Source organism: Carassius gibelio, chromosome B3 (genome assembly GCF_023724105.1).
Source record: "Carassius gibelio isolate Cgi1373 ecotype wild population from Czech Republic chromosome B3, carGib1.2-hapl.c, whole genome shotgun sequence".
In the NCBI taxonomy this organism is placed as follows: domain Eukaryota; kingdom Metazoa; phylum Chordata; class Actinopteri; order Cypriniformes; family Cyprinidae; genus Carassius; species Carassius gibelio.
In genome coordinates, this window is record NC_068398.1 from 23,958,024 (window position 1) to 23,985,561 (window position 27,538).

Sequence of the window (27,538 nt, forward strand, 5' to 3'; positions counted from 1 at the left end):
TTTTGTTACTTATAGTTTGTTATGTTACTTCATAAAAATACAACTCCTTATAGTATTAGTTCATGTTAGCTCATGTCCATTAAATAATATATTTTTTTTATTTTATTATTAATATTATTGTTATTATTTGTGTGGCTAGCTCATGATAACTAATGTATAGCCTACTTAACCAATGTATTTTAAAAATTAAACCTTATTGTAAAGCATTACTTTTAAATGTTATGTGTTGCTTTTAGATCATTTTAAATAATCAATAACAATGTATTAATCTTTTTTTTTTAGTTCTCTCAGAAAAAAGGTACAAAATCTTAGCCTACATAATATACATATTAGTACCTAAAATATACATTTTGAAGAGTAACATATTAGTAACTTTTGAAGGGGTACCACTCCAGTGACAGCTTTTGTTCTGAGTGTATCTTAGAAGTTTGATGAAGCCCATGGTTGAGAAACACTGATGTAAGGATGCCCTCGAACAATTTTATTACGGATGTTTCAATAGGCTACAAACTTCCCTTATTTAGTTCCCTCTCACATATTGCTGTCAAATTAAATCAGATATTTTCTACAATGCGTTAGATGCAACGAAACCTGCTAATTACTACCCGGCGGTATGTGCAGAACAATCGGTGAGCAGTGTGTCATTAAAGTTGCGCGTAGGTGGAGAGAACATATGCTGCCATATTCTCAACAACTGCTTTATGCCATTAATAACCGTGCTACATTTCACTTAGATACACAGCAACTGTAGACTATCTGTTCATTATCAGAGAAATATTACGCATTCAGTGTTTGAATGCACTTAAAACACACACACACACACATTCCTTCACTATAGCAAAAAGATTGACACTCATGAAACTGCATATCAGCAGCACAAGTTTATATAGAAATGTATACTTTTTAGCGTGTATATGATAAGCAATAGGTAGGGTTAGGGCTGTGGGGTCGATGCTTATCATACAGCTATGTACGCGAAAACGGCGTATCATTTGCATTCAAATTTTTTTTATCATGTACACACAAAAATTGCGTATTAGCCTATAGGCCTATGAACGTCAAACACGTGCGTATCAGATGCACGCCAAAGTCACTTTTTGCGTATAAGATATATCAGATAGGGAGATAACAGGTTGTGCGTAAGAGTATCCCACAAGCAAGCAGCATGTGTGGGTAGCCTCCTGCGGCTAATGATGTGTCTGGAGCCCTGATGTAGACAGAAAGAGCGAGATGGTGGGCGTCTAAAGAAACATCTCTTAGGAGAAGATCAGTGCAGCATAGCTGCCTCTGTATGTGTTGTTTAACAATGTATCTTTACTAATGTGAGGTTAAGCATATTCTGAGTCCAGCTGAATAATAAATGTTGATTTTGGACAGGTTTACATAATAGTCTCTTCATGTAAGGCATTTTCTTATTTACCTGTAATTAAATGTTCGATTTTTGTGGATATGCTGAATGAAAGACCAAGAGGCCAAACAACACAGTCTGTTTTGCTTATATTTATCAAGGTGCCAATATTAGCAGATTACATTGTGTATGTCTTTTTTTAATGAGAACTGATCAGCCTGAAAAGTACTGTAGAGCTAAAATATTGCTGCTATTGTCCACAAAGCAGCCTAGTTAAGTGCCAATAAAATGTTTTTGGTTTTTAATTTAAGGACGGACAGCCTGGTTTCGCATGTAATGGGCCAATCAAATCTACTCCATTAAACGAGCAGTGGCTGGCAAACAGTTTCGTGTTTTATTCTCTGAAGAGGGCATTTTCAACAGGCAAATGCCTTTTTTACAACGCCAAGTCATTTAATTTAGTCAGGCGCAGTCGAGAGATAAGGAAATGGAAGATTTATTTAACAATAGTGGTATGAAAAAGGCCCAGAAAAGATATATGAAGAGAAAGAATAAATCAAGTTTTTATTTTAATTCTTTCCGACAATTAAAAAAGAAAAGAGGCTCAGCAACAAAAATACATTTATATCATTCTGCACATGCTTTAATAAATAGTTTTTTTTTTAAATGAAGAAATAGATCACTTACAAAATGAAAGTTCTGTCATTTTTGCTTTCATAATTTACACAAAATATGTTATGTTAAAGAATGTTAGTAAGCCCACAGTTTTGATAACCACTGACTTCTATTGTATAGGCAAAAAAAAAAAAAAAAAAAAAAAAAAAACTGAGACATTTATCCAAATTCCTTCTTTTATAATCCACAGAAGAAAGAAGGTTGTACAAGTTTGAAAAGAGGATGAAGGGGAGTAAATGACCGAATTTAGATTGCAATTGATGCAATTAATGTTCTGTTATTAAATCATGAAAGTAGGTACAAAAGTGTTTTTAAAATGAGGCTTTGAAAGAGATGCAGCGTGATAACAGCCAGTAATTTCTGACTCTTCGTAATCTATGACTCAGTCCTAAGGGACACCGTTTTATACAAAACCTACACTGCAAAACCGCCGATGTAAAATCAAGCCATATGGAGTAAAATAAATCCAACCAGTGGAAACAGATTTAACCTAAATACAAATAAGCATGAGTCACAGACCTTTAAGTCGTACACGAATTGAAAAAGAGGTGATTCTGAAACAATAGGCACGGTTTTGCACATTATCGTGCATCTCTAGCATAACCCACATACACGGCTCCCACAATGCATTGCATTTGGTTAAAATGGGGGCATTATCCATGCAGCAGAAAAAGAGTATGTTAGAATACTCTCAGGCACGTGCACAGGTAGGGCTCAACCTGTGCAGAGCACATGCCCTTTTTGCCTTACACTCCGAAGTGCCCTTTTTTGGTGGTGTTTTTTTTTTTTCAATGCTATTGGTCACCCTTTACATCTGTATGTCTGTTTTACAAATATTTAGCAAATGAAAGTTCTTAAAACGAGCTTGTGTAAATCTAATTTGATCCTCAAGCTGTCAGTAAGCTGATAACTCCGCCCCCCTCTATATTCATTGAATCAACTGAAGTTCCACAGCAGCCGCACAGACAACAGCTGAGCTGAATGGTTTTGCGAAGGGTAAATATATATCTTGTTGTTTGAATAAGTACTACTAAACACTATGTCTATAAAGGCTCATATTTTATTTATTGGATGTCTGTCTGACTGACTGAGACATGTGGGACGTCGCCTGAGAGAGAGAGAGGGCTAGCATTTGCCATCTAGTCATAGACAATACATAACCAACACTTAAATAGCCTGTGCATACAGTAGCATTTCATCTTTTATAAAATGCGATTTTGGCCAAATGCATTTTACCACAGGAAAAACTGAGCGCTCCGTCTATATAGCTACAAAAACTATTTTGTAACCTGTAGTTAGATGAAAATGTAATGTGATGCCGGCAGCGGCAGACCGTCGCCGTTTTAATGACAAAAAATAAATAAATAACATTTGCACGCATTCGCTGGTCAAAAACTATATATTGATAAGTAATACAACAACATATAATTAGTTTTTAACCATCGGAAAATCATAACAGGTGCGCACCCGCGCTGTTTCGTACTGGAACTTACACAAAGCGACGAGTGATCCTCATCACCTAGATAAATATATTTCTAAGAAATTTCTTCTTTGATTTATGATTGCTGATACACTTAATTTATTAACATTTAGGCTAATCATCTTATGGTATACTATCCATATACTCTCTGTATAAAATGTAGTAAAACATGGTTTTACTACAGTAATGTAGTAGTAACTAAAAAAAATTACAGAAGATCACTGTGAAATCTTTATCTTATAAAATCTATTTTTATTTATTTTTTCATTGCTGGCTTATTTTAGGGAAAGTGTAGTGAATAAGAGACCTTCAAGAGACCAACATCCCTGGTCCACCACAGTATCAAATTTTTGCCAGGAAGGCGGATACATGTTGGATATGTTATAGTAACGGTATGGCTATAGTTTTTATAATCTGGAATTGAGTTGGACATAATTACTTAAATTATATTTCAAAAAAGTTTGTCAAAAATACTTGACTCATTGCTCACCTTCCCCTGTTCTCAATGTCATTCATAATAATGTTAACCAAATAATACAAATTAGCCTATGAAACCAAACAGAATAGCTAAAAAAGAGAATATATATAATTGATATAAAAAAAGGGAGGGGGTGCCCTTTTTCAGTTTCAGCACATGCCCCTCAAAAGGTCTGTGCACGGCCCTGAATACTCTTAATATGTCCATCTCTCCTGCTCAGCGATGGCTCAGTCATTGTGTCGCTCTTCAGCAGGTCCTGGTTTCCCCTGTTTCTCTCCAGTGGATGATACGATGGGCTCAAGTGTGTGAACAGGACTCGATCCCACCATGTCATTCTGTCTTGGACCTGTGGGGAAGTGCAGCAAGCTGGAACTACAAATCCTAGAATGCAAAAGTGAACTGACTGCTGTAAGAGGCTCTGATGGGCCGGTTGGTGTAACTGATAAATGGATGGGTGTGGGTGCCCTGGTGTGCAGGTCAGAGGTCATTTGTACATTTAAAGATGGATGCGACTGACTCTGGATGTTATGGGTGCACAGAGACAATGTGTTAGTGGGACTCCCACTGCTAACCTGAGGAGCCAAACCACTGGAAGGAAATGCCACCAAGCCTAAGAGTGACCCACCATTGCGAGGAACATGCTGTCCAAGATAAGGAGAGTTGGGTGTAGTTTGAGAAGTCTGATATGAGTTTGGCTGACTCTCTACACCCAAGGTTGCGACCCTTTCCTGGTCAGGGCAGCATGGAAAATAGGTTGAGTGAGGACTGGGAGCTTGATGGAGGTGCTCTATGTCCCCTTCCTGCCCCAAGATGGAGCCTCTTTCCTGGGCATGGCTCCCGCTGCAAATGCATGTGTGTCTGGATCCTAAAGAATCTCTCTGAGACGCCTCTGGCTGCAAGCAAGGGCTGGCAGACATGTTAAAAGCCAGCCTGGACGGCCAGTCGCTGGTCGAGGACGCCACGTTGGTACAGTTGGATGATGTATGACAACTGAAAGAGCTGAAGGGGGTGAAAGAGGAAGCGAAGTGAGGTGGGGTCACATGCATATGCAGGAATCGCATCATTTCGTGGAGCTCCTTGGTCAGTGAGGACACTTCCTGGTTCAGGTGGTTCATCTGAAACAGAATCAGAATATAGTGAATGACAATTAACGGTGATAAATGTCATAAACACTATTTAATATTAAGAAAAACTATTATTTAAAAGTATTATTGCTTAAGATTAACAGTAGGTTTTTCCTGATACCTCTGTATTGAGTTGACGGAGACTCTGTCTGACCTCCTCTGTCTCAAGGAGAAGGTTTGCACCAACCTGAAATGGGTCTAAAAAGACCAAAAGAAGTAAGAAACAGACATTTTTAAGCAAAATGTATCATAATATAATATATATAATTTCCACCAGGATCTCATTTCCCGCTCCTTGAATTATAGCAACCGAAAATGACTGAATTTGCAGCTGTTGTTTTTTTTCAGTGGAAGTGAACCAATAACAATTATGTATTTGTGTTTACCAGTGACAGTAGGGGTACAATTAACAGTGACCTAAATGAGCATTATGAGTGTGTTTACTGTTCATGTACATCAAAACACGGATAACTAATCGAAAGCAATGTGCATATTTAACAAGCTGCCAGAATGCAAAAAAAAGGTGTTTACATGAAATGGGAAATCTGGGTAATGGCCAAACCATTTTTGACCTTTATGTCATAATAGAACACTATTTAAAGTGTGACCATGAACATACAGGTTGTCAATTGCAATGCCATTTCCTATTAATAACATAATAGTACAATGAAGACATGTAAAAAGCGTGTTGACATATTTAGTGAAAGGGACAGTTCGACTGGTGTGAGATTTATAGATTTTGATTGAAACGATTAATTTAATTAATTAATATAAATGAATAAAAAAATATGACCGAATTATCATCACGAGTCTAAAAACTTACACAGTGTTTTATACAACAGCATTTCTACAGTAAATCTAAACCAATAGCTCTCAACCAGGGGGCCTCGACAAATTTTGATAAAAATAAAGTTTTCTAGAGTTTGTGCCAAACTCTAAAATATGGACAGTGAGGGGGTCTTGGAGTAAAAAATGTTGAGAACCTCTGATCTAAACCATAATGCACTAGTCCACCTCACCTTTGACCTCTGTGTTCGGAGATGGCTCGCTGTGCTCAACATTGAAGTGAAAACTATGTTCGTTATCCTCAATGCCATCGACAACCCTACAGGTCAAACAAGAGAATATTAGTGCATCAGTAATCAGCTCTAAGTATCAATAATCGTTGTATTTGGATGTTTCCTCGTTTCTAGAGATTATGTCAAAAATAATTGTAGGGAATGTAATAATAAAAAGTAATAATGAATTCTAGGTTCTTCTCACCGGGGGCTCAGGTCCAGTGGGCTGACACAATTCAGGGTGGGAATGAGTAGTTTGGCTGGTCTGTGGCAGGGGATCTTGTCTATTCTCGGGACAGGAACTGCAGCTGGACACAGATCCTCATGGGGTGGCATCTGAAGAGAAGGGCTTTGTACCCGGGAGCTTTGAATGGGAGATCTGCAGAGACGGAGCATGCTAAGGTGTCGAAACTCCTCCCCTAACATAGCACTCAGATTATTCTGAGACGACGGACCGGCCAAGCCAGAGAGCAAGGGCTTCCTGCCCAGGTCCTGTCCAGCATCCTCCTCTTGCTCTGCCTCCACAATAAACGGCAGCTTGGAATCATCGAAGTGTTCCTGGAAGTAAAAAAAGGGGTTTGGTGATGACCTTTTAAGATATATTAGAATACAAATGAGTTATTTTAACAATATTTCACAATTACGGTTTGCATTTTATTTTTGATCAAATAAATGCAGCTGGCATAAGAAATTGACAATCATCAAAACATAAAAACTGGACAACATTTAGAAAGAAATATCTAACCTAAGCAGATAATTGTGTTACGGAGATGGCAAACTGTGAGTCATGGCAACCTGACATCTAATATGTACTCATAGGATTTACTTCATTAAATAGACCAACTGAACTCAAAAAGGAATAAAAATACATTTCTTCTTTTTTTTTTTATATGAACCGCTCGCTTTTGGGTTTTTTGGGGTTTCATGCTCTCAGCTTTTAGGAAAGAATACTCAAAATGATCTATGAGGCACTGTTCTGTGTGTGTCATCGTGTTCTTCTGTGTGTGTGACTCTGTGTGTATCCTCCCTTCGGCTTGTGTGTGTAGCTGTTCTGATCAGTAAGACAGCTGGCACAGCAAGAGGATTCAGCCACATCCAGATGAGTTGCTGCCGCCAACTCTGATGTGGCACACACACACGTCTGCAGTTCAGAGTCACACTAATAATTGGGAGCTTATGCAAGGTGGCCTTTTGTAAGTATGGATATGACTGTGCATGTGTGCAGAATTGAGAGTGTGAATGGAAAGGTTAAAAAGAATGTAAAAACTTGAACATTTTGGACTGTGAAAGTATGTGATGAATCTGCTCGTTACCTGTGAGAGTCGAGCTGAGCGAGAGAATCTGGCTTGGCCCTGTTGGGATAAATGAAAACTATGAGAACCATAATGTATCAAGCTCGAAAACAGAGCACACATGCCAATGTGGTACAACACTTAATGCAACCTGGTTATTGTTAATTGTTTTATGCCTTGTTGATTTATTGTTTATTTTATTTCTTCTTGTAATTTTTTACTCTGTACCATGCTTTGAGAAGCTAAGAAGTGCATGCACATATTATACAAGCTCATTCTAACTATGTGCTGAACATCTATGCAAAAGATATACAAGGAAAAGTTATAATAATAACTAGTAATAATTCACAATTTTACAGTTTTACTGTATTTTCGATCAAATAAATGCAGCCTTGGTGAGCAGAAGAGAGTTACTTGAAAAAATCTTACTGACCCCAAACCTGTGAATGGTAGTGAATGAACTGAATATATACATGAAAAAAATGAATTGTTGTTTAAAATATTTTGAAATTAATTATATGTGATTCTGTTTATTGCACCAATACCTCCCAAACCAATCAGATAAAAGAACTTGATGTGTTGATTCAATTTAAGACTGAATTGTTGTTTATAAAAGAAAGGGACAGCTGAATGATACAAGAGACTAGCAGAGCAATGTAAGAAAGTCAACTGAAAAGACAATGGTTTAATGGTCATTAAAATGCATGTCACAAAAATATAAAACTCCGCAACTCTGAAAACAGAGATTGGCCAATCAGTTCCAGATGTAATTTGCACATGGTACTTTACCTCTCTGAGGTTGTAGGTGAGGTTGTGGTGTATGTCCTCATTAAAGCGGCTGCCATATTCTGGGTAGAGCTCCAGAACCTCCTGCAGCGCTCTGACGCTGATGTACTGCAGATCACAGTAAGTCAGAGCCTTTACATCTGCGTTAGCTTTGATCACCTGATCCTTCCCAGGCAGGTCAGCACCAATCAGGTCTCCCTTACCTGTACACCAGACAAACATGTCAGTACACGCCAGTCAAGTTGTTTGGTTTAATTGCACCAAGATAAACAAAACCTGTGCAGATCCAAGCTTATCGTTTTAATTCATTATCTATCAATCTATCAGATCGACTAGCAGATGCTTATTTATTTGGCTTGAGTTGCACCAGCTGCATCAACCACGACAGCTGGTACTAACATTTCATTGTTTTAAAATATTGTTTGCCGAGATCTAGCCTGCTAGATGTAAATGGGCTGAAAGCACTGCCTTCAGGGAGTTGATTGGGTTTTTAAAAGGATTGGATAGCTCACCCAAAAATGAAAATTACCCCATGATTTACTCAGCCTTGTGTACAGTATATGACTTTCTTCTTTCAGACAAATACAGTCAGGGTTACATAAAAAAAAATATCCTGTCTCTTCCGAGCCTTATAATGGTAGTGAATGCGGGTCAAGATTTTGAAACCCAAAAAAAAGAGCTTAAAGGAGATTATGGTTTATAAATCGTGCTGGGAAACAATTAATCACGATTAATTACATCCAAAATAAAAGTTTTAGTTTAAATAGTATGTGTGTGTGTACTGTGTATATTTATTACATATATATATAAAGACAAACATATATTATATATACATATATAGTATATATTTTGAAAATATTTACATTAGGGGTGCTCCGATCACGATCGGCCGATCGTTATGCGCATCTCGTCAGTAAAACCGGTTATCTAATCAGCGATTAATTCCATCAGGTGCGTGATTTCTCATAGAGCAGCTGTTACTACACAGAGCCGTTGTTAATAGAGAAGATGCGCAAATCTCGTTAATTTTCAGCGTTTATTGGCCCATTTTCTCTATTAACAACGGCTCTGTGTAGTAACAGCTGCTCTATGTGAAATCACGCACCTGATGGAATTAACGGCTGATTAGAAAACCGGCTTTACTGACGAGATGCGCATTAACGATCGGCCGATCGTGATCGGAGCACCCCTAATTTACATGTATTTACATGTATATATTTATGTTCATATAATTTGTTATACAGTATATTCAATATATGCAATTTATAAAAATATATTTTTTTCTTAAATATATACATGCATGTGTGTGTATTTAAATATACATAATAAATATGCACAGTACAGACACACACACTCACACACACACACACACACACACACACACGAACACATATATTATATAATCAAAAACGTTTATTTTGGATGTGATTAATCGTGTATTGTAAATACGGATATTATTCTTACACAAACACATCGCTTCACTTCAGAAGGCTTTTATTTACCCATCTGAGCCATGTGGAGCCCTTTTTATGATGGTTGGATGCACTTTTTTGGGCTTCAAAATCTCAGCCCCCATTCACTGCCATTATAAAGCTTGGGGGACCCCGTCATTAAAAAAAAATATATAACTCTGATAGTACTCATCTGAAAGAAGAAAATCAAATACATCTAGGATAGCTTGAGGGTAAAACATGGGGTAATTTTCATTTTGGGCTAAACAAGTTGGATCACTTTGTGACTGTTTTGATAACACCCCTCCACAGCCTCTTGTCTATATGTCTGTATAACATACCCAGTATGGCAAGCACCATGCCGTCCTTGAGGACCTCTAAAGACCCTGAACAGACGAAGTGTTGAGCATGCAGGGCATCTCCATGACGAATGAGGTACTCTCCAGGTGCACAGAAGGAGGTCTTAATGTGCAAAGATAGTGACCGCAAGCAGCCTCTACTGGCGGAGGCAAAGAGCGGCAGCTGCAGAATGTCTTTGTTCAGGTGCATGGCGATGTCTGCCCGCAGCTCGTCTGGGAAGTCATGTAAAAGCTAACGGACAGGAAGAAAAATGGACATTACCCACAATGCCACGGGGTGATGTAAAGGTCATGGCTGTGTCTTAATATACAAAACAAAAACAAACAAATCAAGATTTAAAAGCTGTGGTTGATGGTAAATTGGTGTGTAAATGTACAGTATAGCAATAAATTTGCATGTAATAATTTAATATTCCTACTAAGGTCTTTCTATTTTATTGTGCATCAACTGTCTTTCAATGTGATCAACAAGATGCAATATCAGCAGAGTACAGTAACTATTTGAAGGGTGTTCCTGTTAACTGTTTGCAGTGCTTTTTTGTGCTGTTGTTCAATCACTGCATAAATTAGTAGCATGACAGATCAGAGTGTAAATGAGCTAAACCACACTTCAGTTTTTTTCTTCCCACAAATACAGTGTTGGGGAGTAACTACTAAATGTAGCATTGCTACTTACTAAACTTCCTTTTTAGTGGTGTGACTGCAGCAGATAATGTAGCTTTTACTGCAAAATGCTACTTTTGTTCTAATATTTTTTTACGCACAAAGCTTTACAGCTGAGCTGAAGAAATTATGAAATTATGTTCTTCTAAATGGTCCGATCAGTTCAAATGGTTCATTTAAATCAATATGCAAGAATGATTCGCAGATTCTTTTAAATGGATATGTTCTGTACATTTGTACCGAAATGCTACTGTTTATGATTTCCAACTTGAAAATAAAATCGGACTTTTTTAGTTTTTATTAGTTTTATTTAATTTATTTGAATATCTTTCTAATGATTTACCTTGATCATATGAAAAGATACGTGATTATATAAAAAGATATGTGATCTCTTTATATCCACTACTGTTAAAACGTCTGTGGCCAGTATGATTTTTTTATGTTAAAGTCTCGCATATTCAACAAGGCTGGATTTATTTGAACAAAATACAGTAAATCCAGCAGTATTGTGAAATATTATTACAATTTTATAATAAAAGTTTTCCATTCAAATATATTTTAATTTACTCCAGTCTGCTGAAAACAGTTGTACTGCTTTATATTTTTCAGTGAAACAATTTCCTCAGAATATTATTTACTAATAATACTAATAATACTATTTTAACATGCTAAATGTCTTCATTGTATATAAATGGCATTATAAAGTCTTCAAATGTATGCACTTGCTTATAAAATGAAATTAAATAAAAAACCCTTGAAGGCTTGAAACCGCTCCTAAAAACAGTGTACTACCTACTTTTGGGGATTTTTAAAAGAATATCTTTAACTGTAGTATAACTAAACTTTTAAATTAGTAGCTTGTAACTTTTTACAGCTTTAAAGTATCTTCCCCAACACAACACCCAAGATCTTCCTGTTTCTTTTTTAATTAGATGTAGGTCTTTTCATTGTGGGCGATCCAATTACCACTGTTATAACAATGACAGTATTCTGCATTAGTGAATGTCTCAAGAAGCTATAATTAGCTTATTGAAAGTAGCTGTGACCTAGATCTGTGCTCATAAATTGTTCTCCATCTAATGATACTAGTATGTTATCAAACTCTGATGGGGACTTCTACACGCTTAGAAAAAAAAAACGTAATTGGGGTTCTATATATAACCCTTTATATTGCACTGAACTCCATAGAACACTTTATTCTAAAAACGCTTTATATTAAAACAAAGAACCGACCTGAGCCTCCACTCGATTATATATTGAAGATGAAGCAAGTGAATTAGACTCTCATGGCACCGTGTAAACACTGCAGTCATATGCTCCACAGCCCCCGTTCGGGAACTACATCATGGCATAGTTTGTAAGGTCTCACCTCGTTGGCGTTGATACCATTGTTGACAGACCAAGTGGTCTGGAAGTACTCCAGCATGCGCTGCTTCAGCTGCTGGGGCAGGCGGTGCACACGGATGAAGTCCTTCAGATCCTTCATGCGTGTGTGGTAGAGCGAACGGCGGGAGTACATGCGCTGGATGATGGCTGTCACGTTTCCAAACACCACGGCGTGCATCAGGGCTGTGAGAAGAATGCAAGAGAGTCTTGAATAATTGGCTGTCTGAGTCATCTCAGTGAACAATATGTGCTAAATCTTAAATTAGATACCAAACTTTCTGAAATGAAACTTTTTTTTAAATAAATGGTTACCAAAATGAGGCTCTCTTGACCTACAAACAAGCTAATTATACATGAGGCCCGAAACACACTGGTGAACACACCCCCGATAAGCATGGTACAGATGGAGAAGATCTTCTCAGCGTCTGTGTTGGCACAGACGTTTCCGAACCCAACGCTTGTCAGACTGCTCAATGTGAAGTAGAGCGATGCGATGTAGGCGCTGCGCAAAGATGGGCCGCCAACTGTACCATTCGTGTAAGGAGTCTCCAGACGCTTGCCCAACTCCTGCAGCCAACCTACAGAGCACAGAAACCGTGGAAACAGGTGAAAAAACAAATAAGGGATTGAAACATCTTCTTCATATTGACTTAAAAAGTTAGTGATCTAAAAGACAAGCAATCAATTGTTATACACTACCATTGTTACATGTAAAATAATTATATAATTTAATAAAAAAATAAATGTCACTGTAATTTTAAAATGTGCAATTAAATTACAGTTACTTAGGAAAATGGTAAAGATTACAAAGGGGGTTACATCTGAATATTTCCACACACACACAGATTTAATGGATTTATTTTCAGCAATGACAGCAATGAGACAGCAATGTTTCAAGAGTATAGGACACATGCTTGTTTTATTTCCTATTTGGGTTTATGCATATGCTTTACATTTTAAGATTAACTGTTCTTTCCAATGCACTGATGCCAGTGTTTCCTGCCATAGCTGGGAAAAGTTTTGATTTTAAAAACTGTATTATAACTATTCAACTATATCTTGTTATGATTTAAAATCTGTTTTGGCCTCAAGTAAAAAGGTGCTAAAGTCTGATTTCGTGGTGGCTGTGCTTTAATATTCAATTATTTTGATCTTAATTCAAGTGATTTTGAAACCCTGACAGTAATCATTGTTGAGTTCTACTGCCTGCTTTAAATGTTTGAAAATGATTAACAGTTAAAATGGAAATTTAGAAAAGTAACTTAACAAAGTAATCATATGTAATCAGTTCCATTACTTTAAAAAGGAACTGTAATTGTTACACTACTTGTTACATTTTAAATAGGGCACTTACTTGTAATCCATAACTTATTACATTTCCAAAGTAACCTCCCCAACAATGACTACCATCCAAAAACTTATTGAGAATCAAATCATCATATAAGATTGATTTCTGAAGGATCATGTGACATTAAAGGCTGGAGTTATGACGCTGAAATATCAGCTCTGCCATCACAGGAATAAATTACATTGAAAAATATATTAAAATAGAAAACAGTTATTTTAAACTGTCATAATATTTTACAATATTACTGTTTTAATGTATTTTTGATCAAATAAACACAGTCTTAAATAACATTAAGACTCGTTTATAATAACAAAAAATAAATAAAAATCTCACTGAGCCCTGAACTGCTGAATGGCAGTGAATATATCTGGCATCTTAATACACAGAGAAACCATACAGCCCCTTACCAATGTCCCAGGTCAGGGGGTCATTGCTGGCGAGCTCTTTGCGTCCAATGACGTACCAAACGCAGGCCAACCAGTGTGCCAGCAGGGCAAATACAGACATCAGTAGTGTCAAGACCACAGCACTGTACTGAGAATAACCATCCAGCTTCTGCAGCAAGCGCAGGAGACGCAGCAGACGCACGGTCTTCAACAAGTGCACGAGGGAAGTCTACCAAAACACACACACATTAAGTGCAGCCTTACACTATGAAAATGATGATAAATATTAAAAATGAAGGGAAATCATCAACTCTCAGTCAAAAGTTTAATTTTGTATTAATCTACATATATAACTTTGGCTGCATGAAACCACTACTGTAATATACAATAAATATGATTAATAAAAGATGACTCACAAAATGACAAAACACAATAGGAAAAAAAACTATTTTTATAGTATTTAAATGTTTAATATGCATTCTCACCACTGAGATGTTGAATAAATAGAGTAGATCAAAGGGCAGCGCAGCGATGAGGTCCAGGACGAACCAGGTAGTACAGTAGTGTAAACAGATGGAGCGAGTGTCATAAACCACCTGACCCGCAGGCCCAACGTAGGTGGTTCGGAAATTCAGAACGATATCTAGTAAAACAAATGAACAAAAATAGGATTTGTTTACAGCATTCAAAAATCAAATTTCTCACCAGAGCCCTCAAACAGTGCCCTTTCAATCAAACATCAATATTGACTGTAAAAGCATGAATATTAAAAACATGCTAATCAGAGTGATGAAGCCTCGTACATGCTGGACTGAATAAATATTCATGAATCCTGTTCCGTGCAGATCCTTATTCCATGGTACATTTAGTCCCATCAACCACTTATCTGTCTGCATGGGGTTTATTAAATCACCACTTGCTTCAGGTCACAGTGGGGCTTCTGTATAATTCATAGTAATATTATTTTTATATAAAAGAGATTTAGTTGTATGCTTTGTGTAAAAAAACAGGTTATATCGGGAGAGTGGATTTGAAAGATGGTCTCGGTTGGGAATGAGCGTGTGATTGACACTTTGTTAACATGTTTAAGGTGAAAGCAGCTCTGAGCTCTGCAGAGTTAGCACTCAGAAGTTAGCACTGTTTAGAAATGGAACAGAGGTAGACATGAAGCACAAAAAGGAGACATAGGACGCAATTTTCCACAAAACCACACTCACCAAGGATGAAGAGCATCTCCACGGCTATGTCACTGACAAGGGTGGTTCTGGAGGCGGAGTCACAGTCCGGGTTGCTAGGTTCGCTGTCGTCAGGGGAGGAGAAGCAGACGTTGTATGGGACGGTGACAGCCACGTAAAAAGTTGCAAGGAGGATCAACCAGTCCCACAATGCTTTGCACACGCTGTAATGAAGTAAAATGAAGCGGGATTTCTGCACCGATGCCACCTTGTATTCCGGGAGAGTCGGCGGTGAAAAAACATGCTGTGAAAAACATGAAAAGAACATCTTTTTATTTGTTTCGAACATATGTTTAAATTATAAACCTTGCACATGAGTAATTTGAAACTAGGATATAATCTTAGATATCATTTTTACTAAGAGTGTGCTGAAATGCCAGGGCAACTCTTAATGCTAATTGTACCTCACCACAAGAGAGAATGTCCTTAGTTCCTGGACTCTGACTCAAAACGTTCTCGATTCAGGGAACACTTTTTTATAAGAAGCCATATTTTAAGAACCATTTGTCTGAGATGTATTTTTTTATAATTTAAAATGGTAGGAAACATCCTGAACTTACTGTAGATACTTTATTGTAATTCTATCTATTTGACATTATCTTGAGGACCACAAAAGTTAATATTGGCTCATCTTAACCCACTAATTTTTAGTAGCTTTAGTAGAGGAATGTAAGTGAAATATACTCAAACTAATGTGGCTCAGTTTGCTCCAGGTTAGGGGTAAATTGACCCAAGTCAGTCGGTAGATGCACCATCTGAGTGCAAAATCTGATCAAAACCCATGTGGAAATTGTAACAAAATTTACCTATTTTAGTTAGTTTCATTCTTTTACTTTCTTATTAAAGGTGGCTTAACATAAAACCAACCAAATGAAGTTTAAATTACAATGTTTTAATTGCTTGCATTTCTGTTGAACACCAAAGTTGTATCCTTCCCCAAAACAGACTAAACCGAATTTGTTGAGTAAGATTAAATAAAAACTGAATAAGAATGAAGGAGTAAATGTCACTAAAAGTACTAAACATTTTAGTCAAAAGATTCTTGGCATGGTATTTTTTCTTAAATGTCGAACAGGGGTGCATTTCCCAAAACAATAGTTGCTACTGTAACTAGGTTAGTAACTTTGTTGGTTGCAATACAATTTCCCATTGCCAACCAACTAAGTTGCCAACAGGTTATCAATTTTGGTTTTGGGAAATGCACCCAGGACATTAGGGACTACAGGTGGAAAGATATATATATATGATTACAAAGTGAAAAAAAAAAAGAATCTGGCTCTGTTTAGAGAAGGATTTTGGTGCACTTGTCACTGTCAAAAATCGAATAAACTGCAAATAATATGTATATATTATGATAAACTAAACCAGTTGCATAATATCACATTAAAGATGTAGAGATTCAACTTCAATGTCTTATGGCGAGGAAAGTTGGATCAATTTACCCCACAGCATTTTCTACATAGCTACCATTTTGGGAAACAAACAGCCAAAAACAGCTTTTAATGGGTGCGTTCCACTCCTCTCATATGTTTCTCCTTTTAATCTGGCAGAAATGATGGATGGTTCCAAAATACATGGTCACCTGACAGTAAAACTGTACAGTTTCCAAAATACAGGTGGTGGCTCAACTTACCCCACTCTCATTATTCGATAAAAGAATCGACTTGAAAGAGTCGGTTGTTGGAGCCCCACACATGACATGCAAGAAAAAATTAATGAATTGTGCACACGATTTACTAATTCGTTCCCTCAATGTACTAAAACGTGCACACGATTACTATTGCATTCCCTCTATTTAGTTTTGGGAATGGACTGCACTGAACATGCTGTATGTTTTTTTTTTTTTTTTTTTTTGCTTGCAGTTCACAAGGACATCTTAAATAAAGAACTTTTGTGCCATTATTCTTTTAATTTTGTAACATTCAGTACAGACTGCAAACTCACAGAAATAACCTTCTAACTTGAGCAGAACAAGTACAGCAGAATAAATTCACACAGTGACTAAAATAGGCATAGAGCACAAGAGCGATTTTTGGATTTGAACAATTGTTCATTCAAAGATGTTTTTTTTTTTGTTTTTTTTACCATGAATTAATATATTTACCTGAGATTCTGATTTCAAATCTGTCTGGTTGGTTCTTGTGACCTGTATTATTTGATTTAAATAGCCCTCATGTTGCCATTGTCTCCTGTCAAACATTGATGTTGTAATATGCTGTCGGTGAGTCAAGTCTGTTCATGCCAAGTCAAATTTTTCTTTGTTTGTTTGGATGTTTGGATTACTCTGAATAAAAGCTGCACTTGGGTTCATCAAAACTTCAACAATTTTGCTAATCAAGCATATTTGATAGGTGCACAGCGCTCAGTAATTTGTACTTAGTTTATTAACTGGATGCCACATTACTTGTAAGTGCAACATACTCAGTTGATGTTTCAGAATATTGACTCTGATTTGCCACACTAAATCCTCCACAAAGGTGAGAGAGAATGATTTTCATATCTACTTACATTTGGCAGCTTCCTTTTGCTGGTGTTGGTGAACTGACAGGTCAGATGGTACAGGACGCTGCGGCCACGCTCACGAGCTTGACTCAGTTGAGTTCCACCGGACTTCCTGTTGAGAGGGCCGTCCTCTGACAAACACACAAGTATATAAAGTGTAAAAATACAGATGCCAAAATGATAAAAGAACAACTATTATTTGGATACAAATGTGGTCAGTTACCTTCTGTGTTTGAGCCCGGATGTGATTTGCCATACGAGTCAGTGATGTTTTTGAAGGATAAGAGAAAAAGAACCACTTCTCCTTTCTCATTTTTAATAGGGACAATGTCCAGCAGACACCAGAATGTGGTACCTGGAGTCACAGAAGGCAGACTATGAAAGCTCCAGATATTTGAAATACAAATATACACTACTGGTCTGAAGTCTGGAATAATTAAGATTAATAAAAAAAAAAATAATAATAATAAAAAAAATGAATGTTTTTAAAAGTCGTCTCTCACCAAGGCTGCAATATTTAATCCAAAATAGAGTAAAAACTGTAATATTGTAAAATAGTATTACAATTTAAAAGAACAGTTTCCTATTGTAATATATTTAAAAAAAGTAATGTATTCAGTTTTTCAGTGTTACATTTTCCATCAGAAATCATTCTAATATGCTGTCTTGGTGCTCAAAATACATTTATTATAATCAATGCTGACAACAATGTTGGAAACTGTGATAGTCTTTCATTCAGAAAAAAAAACCTAACTACAATTTTATTAAGCAAGGATGCATTACATTGATCAAAAATGACTGTAAAGACATTTATGTCCAAACTGTTACATTTCTCATTTTATGAAGTTCTGCAAAAGATACGATGAATGGTCTTTACCGTTCTTCCTGTAATAGCGGACCTCCGTCTGGAACTCTCTCTGTCCTTCCAGGGTTTTCTCCACCTGCTGAGTGACTCTCTCACTTGTTTCCTGTCCGTGCAGGAACTGACATGTGCATGTCTTCTTCATTACCTCTGTACGTGCAAACCCGGTGAGCTCGCAGAACCCATCCGAACAGTACACGATGGGGTACCCGCGACTCCCCTGAGCATTTCCCAGCAGGAAGTTGCTGTCTGTACACACCAAAGACACACAAAGGAAAGAATTGGAAAACCGTGAGATGTAAAAAAGTCACCCACTTTGCAAAATTAATTCAGGATGTTCACCATTATCATATAAAGAACACTGTATTACCATATACAGTAGTACTTGCTCCTTCTCGCCTGCTCATTAGCAAGCTAATTATAGATTTCCTGTTATTCTGAATTCTTTAGATCACTGGTAGAAAACTAAAAGATGTGTGTACTGTTTCCATGACAACATTGCTATTCATTTCACCCAAGTTTTGCAGGGGTGGAGATTATATAAGAATGATTGACCGTGGGTGCTTGTGTATGAGTTTTGAGTATTTTGGTCCCCAAACTGGGCAGCACTCTTTCCCTGATGCTACTGAACATGTACACAAGCTACACATGTGGAAGTAATATATGCATCGAAACTCAGTTTATTTGTGTACTTGATCACCATTAATGAACAAACACACAGAAAATAATTTATATCCACTCATTTGGTCATTCAGAAGAGCTTTGACAAATAATCTTAATGGAAGACACACAAACGCACTTGATACACTCCGTTGCTGCCCCGGAAAAAACACCCGCATCCACTGTTCATTTAACGCTGGGTTCTTTGGGAAGCTGAACATGGTAAACTTTCCATCGCATCCAAACACACACTTATTTGGAGACATTCTCAAACAAATCCTATGCAGCGCTGGCGACGATCTCCCAATGAAAAGCTTTGATGTGAGCGGTCTCGCTATCCTCTGGTTAATGTGTGTGCGCAAGCGTGCTTTTCCAGAGAAATGCTCATATAAGGAGTTCCACTCTATGTTCCGTTCTTGTCTACGTCATTAGATCCACGGTCAAAAAAAAAAAAAAACAGCCGAAAGGAGAAGTCTGAGGGGCTACCATAGACAGTAAAAGAAATGGACACAGCGACCCCATTGGAACTCAGTTGAGACAAGTGAAGCCCAGTTTTAGCGTTTTTTAGCACTTCCGTTTTTGACACGCAGACTCAAACTAAGCTTGACGACGTCAGCAACCTGTCTGACAGAAGTAAATCTTCTAGTAGCTGTGCGTGCAAACTGCCATCGTTAATCTTGCAGAGACGGCGAGCTTGAGCAGGGAGTTCTTTGGCAGGAGTATTCTGATTCATTATTTTGTATAGTATTTTAAAATGTAACACCAGTACGCCATATTAAGTTAATTGCCTGCGAGCTTCTCCTTCTGTCTGTACGGTAATGCGACAGAGAGTCGAGTGGTTATGACGCAATCGTTAGCCTATTTTAACAAAAACTGTTTTCTTTAAACGCCTCAGATGTAAAGTTATTCACTGTCAAAGTGACGCCAAAATGAATGGGAGTCAATGGGATGCTAACCCAAGTGAAGTTCTGCTACAAGATGCGGCACACGGACGACTTCAACTTCCGGTCGACTTCCTTGCCTGGGGGGCTACTGGAAACTTGTACCAACCCGGAAGTAAGATTTTCAGATTTGTCCAAATTATTATTTTTTTAAACTTTTGTCATGTTTAGCATGATAATCCATCTCTTTAACAATGTGAACAACTTCGAATACACGAAACACTTTTGTAGCCCCCTTTTAAATATTGTTCACAACATGTAATTGATCCATATCATGTTTCACTTTGCACATCTACACAAAGCGTTTCATCCATCCATGCGTTCAATTGTTCCTTGCTTGTGTAAGAATCAATAGACAATGTTGGTGCAGAGAAACTATAAATAAAGCTTAAGTAAGATGCATGACCTCACCACCAACCTCAGCACAGAGAACAAGCCTAGTGTTAGCGCTGCTTCTACGCCACTGACATCATGAACCAGAGCATGAGGATATGAAGAGATCGAGGTTCTTAAATGAGCAAATACACTATTCGGGGGATCGGATTTCATCCATTGATATGCGTACATATGAGAAAGGCACTTGATATCTGATAGGGTTTTACTTCATCTGTTGCTAATATTATTTCATACAATGATATTATTGGTCTAAAATTATTCTGCTACAGTTGACATGCAAGATTGTAACTTGAGATTGCCAATTTGTCTTGCACGATTTTAATGTTTATCCCTATCACAGGCTGGAATCTGTCTGTGGTATCAGATAAGCTAGCAAGAATGCTGCACATTATAATATTACTCTAGATGCAAAAGCAAAAATATGCTTAATATCAACCTGTTGAGCTAGAACAAGCCCAAAAAAGGCCAAAACCAGACGTGAAGCCAGCATTATGAAGAACATTGCGCTCAAAAATAGGAAAAGTTCAGAATATAACTAAATAGGCCTAGTTCAGAATTTGTGGATATAATAATCATGTTATTCAGAACTAGGTGGGATAGTAAAATGTGTAAATTACAACACTCATACACATACACACTCATGTATATACACACAAACATATACACTGTGTATATATTCTTCACACATGCAATCTTTTCCCTATCGATCCATTCAAATACACGCAGTTAGTGCTGCAGAAGCCAATGGTTTTGACAGATTCAGATTTCCTAGATGGTGAGATGATACTGTGCAACTGACAGCTATGAAAACTATCATTATGTGCTCTGGTATTAAGGTGTTCTTGGTATCTGGTTGCTATGGAAATATATATATATATAAAAAGGCATATGTCGTGTGCTTATTTCTGTCGCTGAGGTTACCAGGAAACTGTGTCTATAGTTTATTTTTAATAGAAACTATGAAAACTGTTTTTTTTTTATCTATGCAATCTAAGAGAAAATATACACCCGCGCATAAAGAAATGGGTTTTTCAAAACACCTGCTGTGACATTTTCACTCTTATGCTCTTTTTTCCGAAATGACTAACAGTACAGTACACAAAATACTTGGCAAATAGCAGGATGAGAGAATATATGACACTAGGCTTAAATTGTCAAGAGAAAGCTGCAAATAACTGCAAATAAAATATACACAGATGTTAAAACTGAGGCAATAGCCAGGATGCTCCTGAACAGGCACCTCAAAAAAGTCTCAAGGCTATGAAAAACACGACATGACAGTAATACTTTCTTTTTTAATAGAAAGAAATTAATACTTTTACTCAGGAAGGACACACACAATTTATCAAATGTGACAGTAAAGACATGCATAATGTTATAAATGGTTTCCATTTTAAATAGATGCTCTTCTTTTAAACTTTCTATCGCAGTGTCCACACAAATATTAAGCAGTACAACTGTTTTCAAGATGGACAATAATAATAATAAATGTTTCAGGAGCAGCAAATCAGCTTGTTAAAGTGAAGACTAATAATAGTGATGCTAAAAATTCAGCTTTGCATCACAAATAAATTACATTGTAAAGTAGGCTATATATATATATATATATATATTATATTAGTGCTGTCAATTGAGTAATCACAGTTAATCACATCCAAAATATGTTTTTTTTACATAATATATGTACTGTATGTGTGTTGTGTATATTTATTATGTATATGTAAATAAACACACACACACACACACACACATGCATGCACTGTATATATATATATATATATATATATATATATATATATATATATATATATATATAAAAAATATTTTATATTAAAGGGGTCACATCATGTTGCTAAAAATAATGTGTTTATGCAGTTTAAGGTTAAAAAACACATTATTTTCCACATACTGTACATTATTGTTTCTCCTCTATGCTCCACCTTTCTTAAATGCTCATCGTTCTGAAAAGTGAGGTGTGTTCTGATTGGCCAGCTATCCAGTGCATTGTGATTGGCCGAATACCTCAATCGTGACAGAGTGACAGAAATGTTATGCCCTTCACCATACTGTGATGCTATGTCCTGGCTGGAGCGACAAGGCAAAAACAATAAAGCCCATTACAAACGACATTACAATAAATTATCTGAATATAAATATAGACATCTACAGCATGTGTGTATATTTATATATACGTAATAAATATACTCAAAACACAGATATATTATGCAAGCAAAAACATTTATTTTGGATGCAATTAATCATTTGACAGCACTAAACATATATATAATTTTTGGTGGGATAAAGAGACTTCTTGCAAAAACATAAAAAACTTACCAACTTTATGATATAGACTGTTATGCATGATCAAAACAATAGTTTTAATGAAGTACAGGCTAAAAAAGAGGACATGGATTCTTCAAGGCTTTGTCAAGCACCTCTCTGTTTTAATAATCCTCTTCAGACCTTTAGTCTGCCACTGCTAATTAAAAGTGATTTAAGCGATTATGAAGGAGAAAGGAAAAAACAAGGGAGAGAGAGAAGGGTGGCGATACCGAGGCATACAAACTCTCAACATCACGTCTCTCGCTCACACATGTACATACTGACGCTGAATTTAGACAGCCAGTGTTGCTTAGGACGGGTGTGACACGATAGCAGGAGGTTGTTCTGAAAAGTGAGAGAGCAAATGGTCAGCGTGACATTTCATAGTGTGAAAATCTGTCCCCGAATGGCAGAGGGAATGATTCATTTGATTTATATGATTGGCTTTACAGTGAGTTAAGGACATTGCTTTTGTTAAGAGCAACGCGCAGAGACATTTCCCCCTACGTTCCAAAGAAAAGCAGTAGCTAAGGAAGAAAGGACAAGAGAAAGCAAAAGCCTTTTGCTTATTTTTAGATAATATGTTACCCTGGACCACAAAACCAGTCACAAGGGTCAATTTCTTTTTCTAAATTAAGTTTATACATCATCTGAAAGAATAAATAAGCTTTCCATTGATGTATGGTTTGTTAGGACCAATATTTTGCTAAATTTGAAAATTAGGAATCAGAGGGTGCAAACAAATCAAAATATTGGGAAAATCGCCTTTAAAATTGTCTAAATGAAGTTCTTATCATTGCAAATTACTAAACAAAAAAAATAAGTTTTCATATATTTACAGTAGAAAATGTACAAAATATCTTCATGGAACATGAATATCCTAATGACTTTTGTTATAAAAGAAAAATCTATAATTTTGACCCATACAATGTATTTTTGGCTATTGCTACAATTATACCCCAGCGACTTAAGACTGGTTTTGTGGTCCAGGGTCACATATGGCTATAAATATTTCTGCTTGTTGAGCAGGTGCTGCCATTGGTTTGTAATTTTTCTTTTTTTAATAGCCTTATCACACACGAGTGCTGAAAAGGTGAAAGGCTACTGATGGCGAAATCTCCTGAGAGCTCATTAAGAGACTCCTTACAGTCTAAACAGGAAGACTGACACCAGATGCTTCAATATATCTGATATTCAGGCTGGGTGAAGATGGTGCGAGTTCTTATTAGACCAGAACAAGATTCTTAGTGATTGTCTGTTTGAAACGTACAACTGTACCTAGAATCTGTTTGACCGTAGAGTGAAAAGTCTAGTTAAGGTTCTTGCAGTCCAAACTTGATGTGAAAAAATCAAAACAAGTCACCGGTTATTGGTGTATTTGCACCAATAGTGAAACCTATATGTGTTGGGCTGAATTAAATGCACATTTACCACACATGCAGCAGATAATAAACACAGAATGCAGCTGAAGCAAGTTTAATATTTCAAAGTGAATCCAGTTTGAATTTGTTTAGTTGTTTGTAGTGTGAACAGAAAAAAACTATATGAAATCCCAATCTTACAAACCCAGTTCAAACCACATTTACACAAAATATGATGCTGAATTGGTTTTTAAGTGGATTTTGTCTTTGCATTGTTGTATTATTTGTATTTGCATCACCAAATTCAACCCATAGTGTTCAAATTCACATGCGCTGAACAAACACATCTGATTTCACCCCTTTGACAAACTCTCAGTACCTTGTCAAAACGTACTAATAGATATACTTTAGGTACTAATATGTACCTTTTTTATGGGTAAATAAGGTAGGTGTAAACTTTTTAAAGGGTACTGCCCCAGTGAAAGCTTTTGAACTTTTTTTCTGAGAGTACACAAAAAGATTTCATTTGAAAAATGAATCAGATTTGGGTGCAGTGTACAAAGCGTTGAGTATCCTAAATGACTGGGTGAGATGAACAAACTCTGTGACTTACACCTGTATTGAAGGATCAGACTATAACACACTAACACCACTGTGTCTGTCAGTTCAGAGCAGATAGGGGAAATTCAACACTTCAGCACACACTATCGCACATTCAAGGTTTAGTCATGCCCACCTTCATAGCTTTGGTGTGCTTTGAGTTCTCTCGACAGACATGATGGCAGGTAGAGAGGGAGTGAGGACCACTTACACAAAATGATCCCATCATCTATTGCCCTCCATCATTTGTTTGCTCGTACTTGCAAATAATTGTAAAGCATAACTCCCACCCTACTGAACATTGAGTGCCGTTCTTGCAATGAATAACACTTCAGGGTTTTTTCAAGTAGTTCTGTACACACAGAAATGCTCAAATACAACAGTTCAGCCTAGATTTATCAATACAGCAAAAAAAAAAAAAACACGACTATAGAACATTACCAAGTACAATTTCTCAAGATGATACAACACATTCCTCTTCTGACCTACTGACACTAAAAAAAGACATTCAACCTTCAAGGATGGCAACATTTCTGCATTGATCTGCCTGCTGAATTCAAATATATTAAGTAAACACTTAATATATTTGACTCATACTGCACTTCTTATGACATATCCATACTTTTTGTAATCACACCATAATGACATGCTCCTATAAGCCTAAAATGCTCACTTAATTTGTCATAAAACAAGGGACTCCCACAGAGAGCCTCTGAACAAAGGAACAAGCAATAAACATAAAAAGCAATATGATGGCTTAAATGACAAATACGAAGATCTTAAATCACAGCAAATAGAATCTGCCCGAGAAAGACATTCTGTATTTCTCATTCAAGTATTCCGATCTTTACACATGATGATTTTTTTTTTATATTACAATTGATGTAACATAATCTCATTATTTTAAATATTTATATTTTAAATGTTTACATATATTGCTTAAAAAACTGTCTGAAAAATATTTAATGAGCAAAAAAAGTCTTTAGCCTTTGAAGACTTATAAGTTACAGATTCTTAACTAGTCATTGAGAATTTGAAACAGTATTGTTATTGTTAATTAAAAGTAATAAAGTTTAAACTAAATATTAATAATATAATAATGTAAATTCTACTTAAAAAAAGAAATGTTGCCTTCTAACCAATTTTAAAAATGAAAGTAGTAACATAATTATTATTATAAAATAAGTTAAAGACATTTACATTTTTAAGAAACAAAGGATAAAAGTGATAAAAGCACGAATGAAATGAAATGGTCAAAATAAAAGAAAAATATAAATAAAAGCTAATTCAATATATTAGTAAAGCCTATCATAGTAAGACTTGAAACAGCTTTCACATTTTATACATAAGGTCAGAAGCTGCATTAGAAAGAGTTTCAGAGTCTCCGAGGATAAAAGCTCTGACAGAATTACTCACGTGTGCCATCAAAGCGCTTGGCGATGGTATCAAGAAAGGTGTTCTGAGGGGCCAGGAGCCCTTTCATCACAGGCATGATGATTAATCCTCAGAGCTCCATCACATACAGAACAGAGAGCGAGTGAAACTAGAGAGGTGAGGTGATTTTGTCTGAAGTTCAAACTGTGTTGGTGGCTGCCTTGTACAAGGTGCTAATGGCTGCTTGTTAAGGACCGTATCAGTTCAGCGGAAAGCCTTCTGCAGCAGTTTCAACTCCAATCTTCAGTGTCTCTGCTTTAAAGAGCATGTGGTGCAGTAATCAGATGCAACGCTGAGCTCAGGAAACCGTAGTTTGGTAGGATGCATTCTTGTCGCCCAGCAGTCTATGCCTGGATGGTTAAGTTTGTCTAATTTGTGGTGATATTGCGCTCATTTTCTACAGCCCATCAGTTTGGTACATCTGCTCTGCTCTTGTTCCTGAAACAGCGGGATTTTCTGTCTTCTTCTCTCAAAAGCTGCCCAGTATACAAGGCTTCATCTCTTTCCTTTGTTGCTTGTGTTGTGTCTCTTCAATGTCCCCCTCAGTCTCCACACAGCTTGTCCACAAGTCTCTTTTTTTCTTTGAATTTCTGTTCTCTTTTGGGCTTTTTAGGTTGTCCGAATAGGAGGTCAGATTATTCTTTGCACCCTTTGCTTCCTTTTCATCCGTTGTGTCCTGACTGAGGCAGGTGCACAATCTACTGCAGCTCTCTTCCACTCACTGCTATCTCTCTACTCTTCTGTCCCTCCCTCTTTCTCTCTCGTTCTCTTTCTCTCTCGTTCTCTTTCTCTCTCGCTCTCTTTCAAAAGGAAGAAGCACAAAGAGTAACAATGGAAAAAATGGCACAAGTAGATCACAGCAAATGTAGTTTCTTGAATAACCTAAAAAATATACCAGTTGGTTAAATTAAGAAACATTATTTACAATTATTTATTATATTTTATAGTTGTAAACCGTGTGTATGTGTGTGTGTGTGTGTGTGTGTATCTAAACACAAACAGGTATTTCTACTATTATTACTATCTATCTATCTATCTATCTATCTATCTATCTATCTATCTATCTATCTATCTATCTATCTATCTATCTATCTATCTATCTATCTATCTATCTATCTATCTATCTATCTATCTATCTATCTATCTATCTATCTGTCTGTCTATCTATCTGTCTATCTATCCAAATATAATTATTACATATAATTATCAAACAACTGTGAATACTGATTTCATTTATTGATGTGCCTGAATGACTTTTGAGCGACTGGTCCTATTACACCTCAAGGACTGCCAACCACCCACACTGGACCCACACCAACTAGTCTTCTGTAACAATAGAAGCACAGAGGATGCAGTATGCACAATGCTGCACTCTGTACTCACATACCTGG

At 36.6% G+C, this 27,538-nt stretch overlaps 1 protein-coding gene across 1 annotated transcript; it reads right to left on the minus strand.

The window, feature by feature from the left end:
- Positions 1-3,815: 3,815 nt before the first annotated feature.
- LOC127951876 (potassium voltage-gated channel subfamily H member 4-like) lies at positions 3,816-26,844 on the minus strand. The gene is made up of 16 exons (XM_052549960.1): positions 26,130-26,844; positions 18,449-18,682; positions 17,795-17,926; positions 17,578-17,702; positions 15,052-15,313; positions 14,320-14,477; positions 13,856-14,063; positions 12,484-12,678; positions 12,084-12,283; positions 10,034-10,283; positions 8,245-8,444; positions 7,477-7,515; positions 6,369-6,721; positions 6,125-6,210; positions 5,227-5,303; positions 3,816-5,096 (listed from the first exon to the last, which is right to left on the minus strand). The coding sequence occupies exons 1-16, from the start codon at positions 26,203-26,205 to the stop codon at positions 4,209-4,211; spliced, it is 3,483 nt and encodes a 1,160-aa protein (XP_052405920.1). The 5' UTR covers positions 26,206-26,844; the 3' UTR covers positions 3,816-4,208.
- Between the last annotated feature and the right edge of the window lie 694 nt (positions 26,845-27,538).

Coding starts and splice junctions, on each gene's coding strand:
- LOC127951876 (XM_052549960.1), bottom strand. CDS start 26,205: ATGCCTGTGATGAAAGGGCTCCTGGCCCCTCAGAACACCTTTCTTGAT. Junction 18,683..26,129: donor CAAGCGCTTTGATGGCACAC/GTGAGTAATTCT, acceptor TGGTGTGTACAG/ACAGCAACTTCCTGCTGGGA. Junction 14,064..14,319: donor ATTTATTCAACATCTCAGTG/GTGAGAATGCAT, acceptor GTGTTTTGGTAG/ACTTCCCTCGTGCACTTGTT.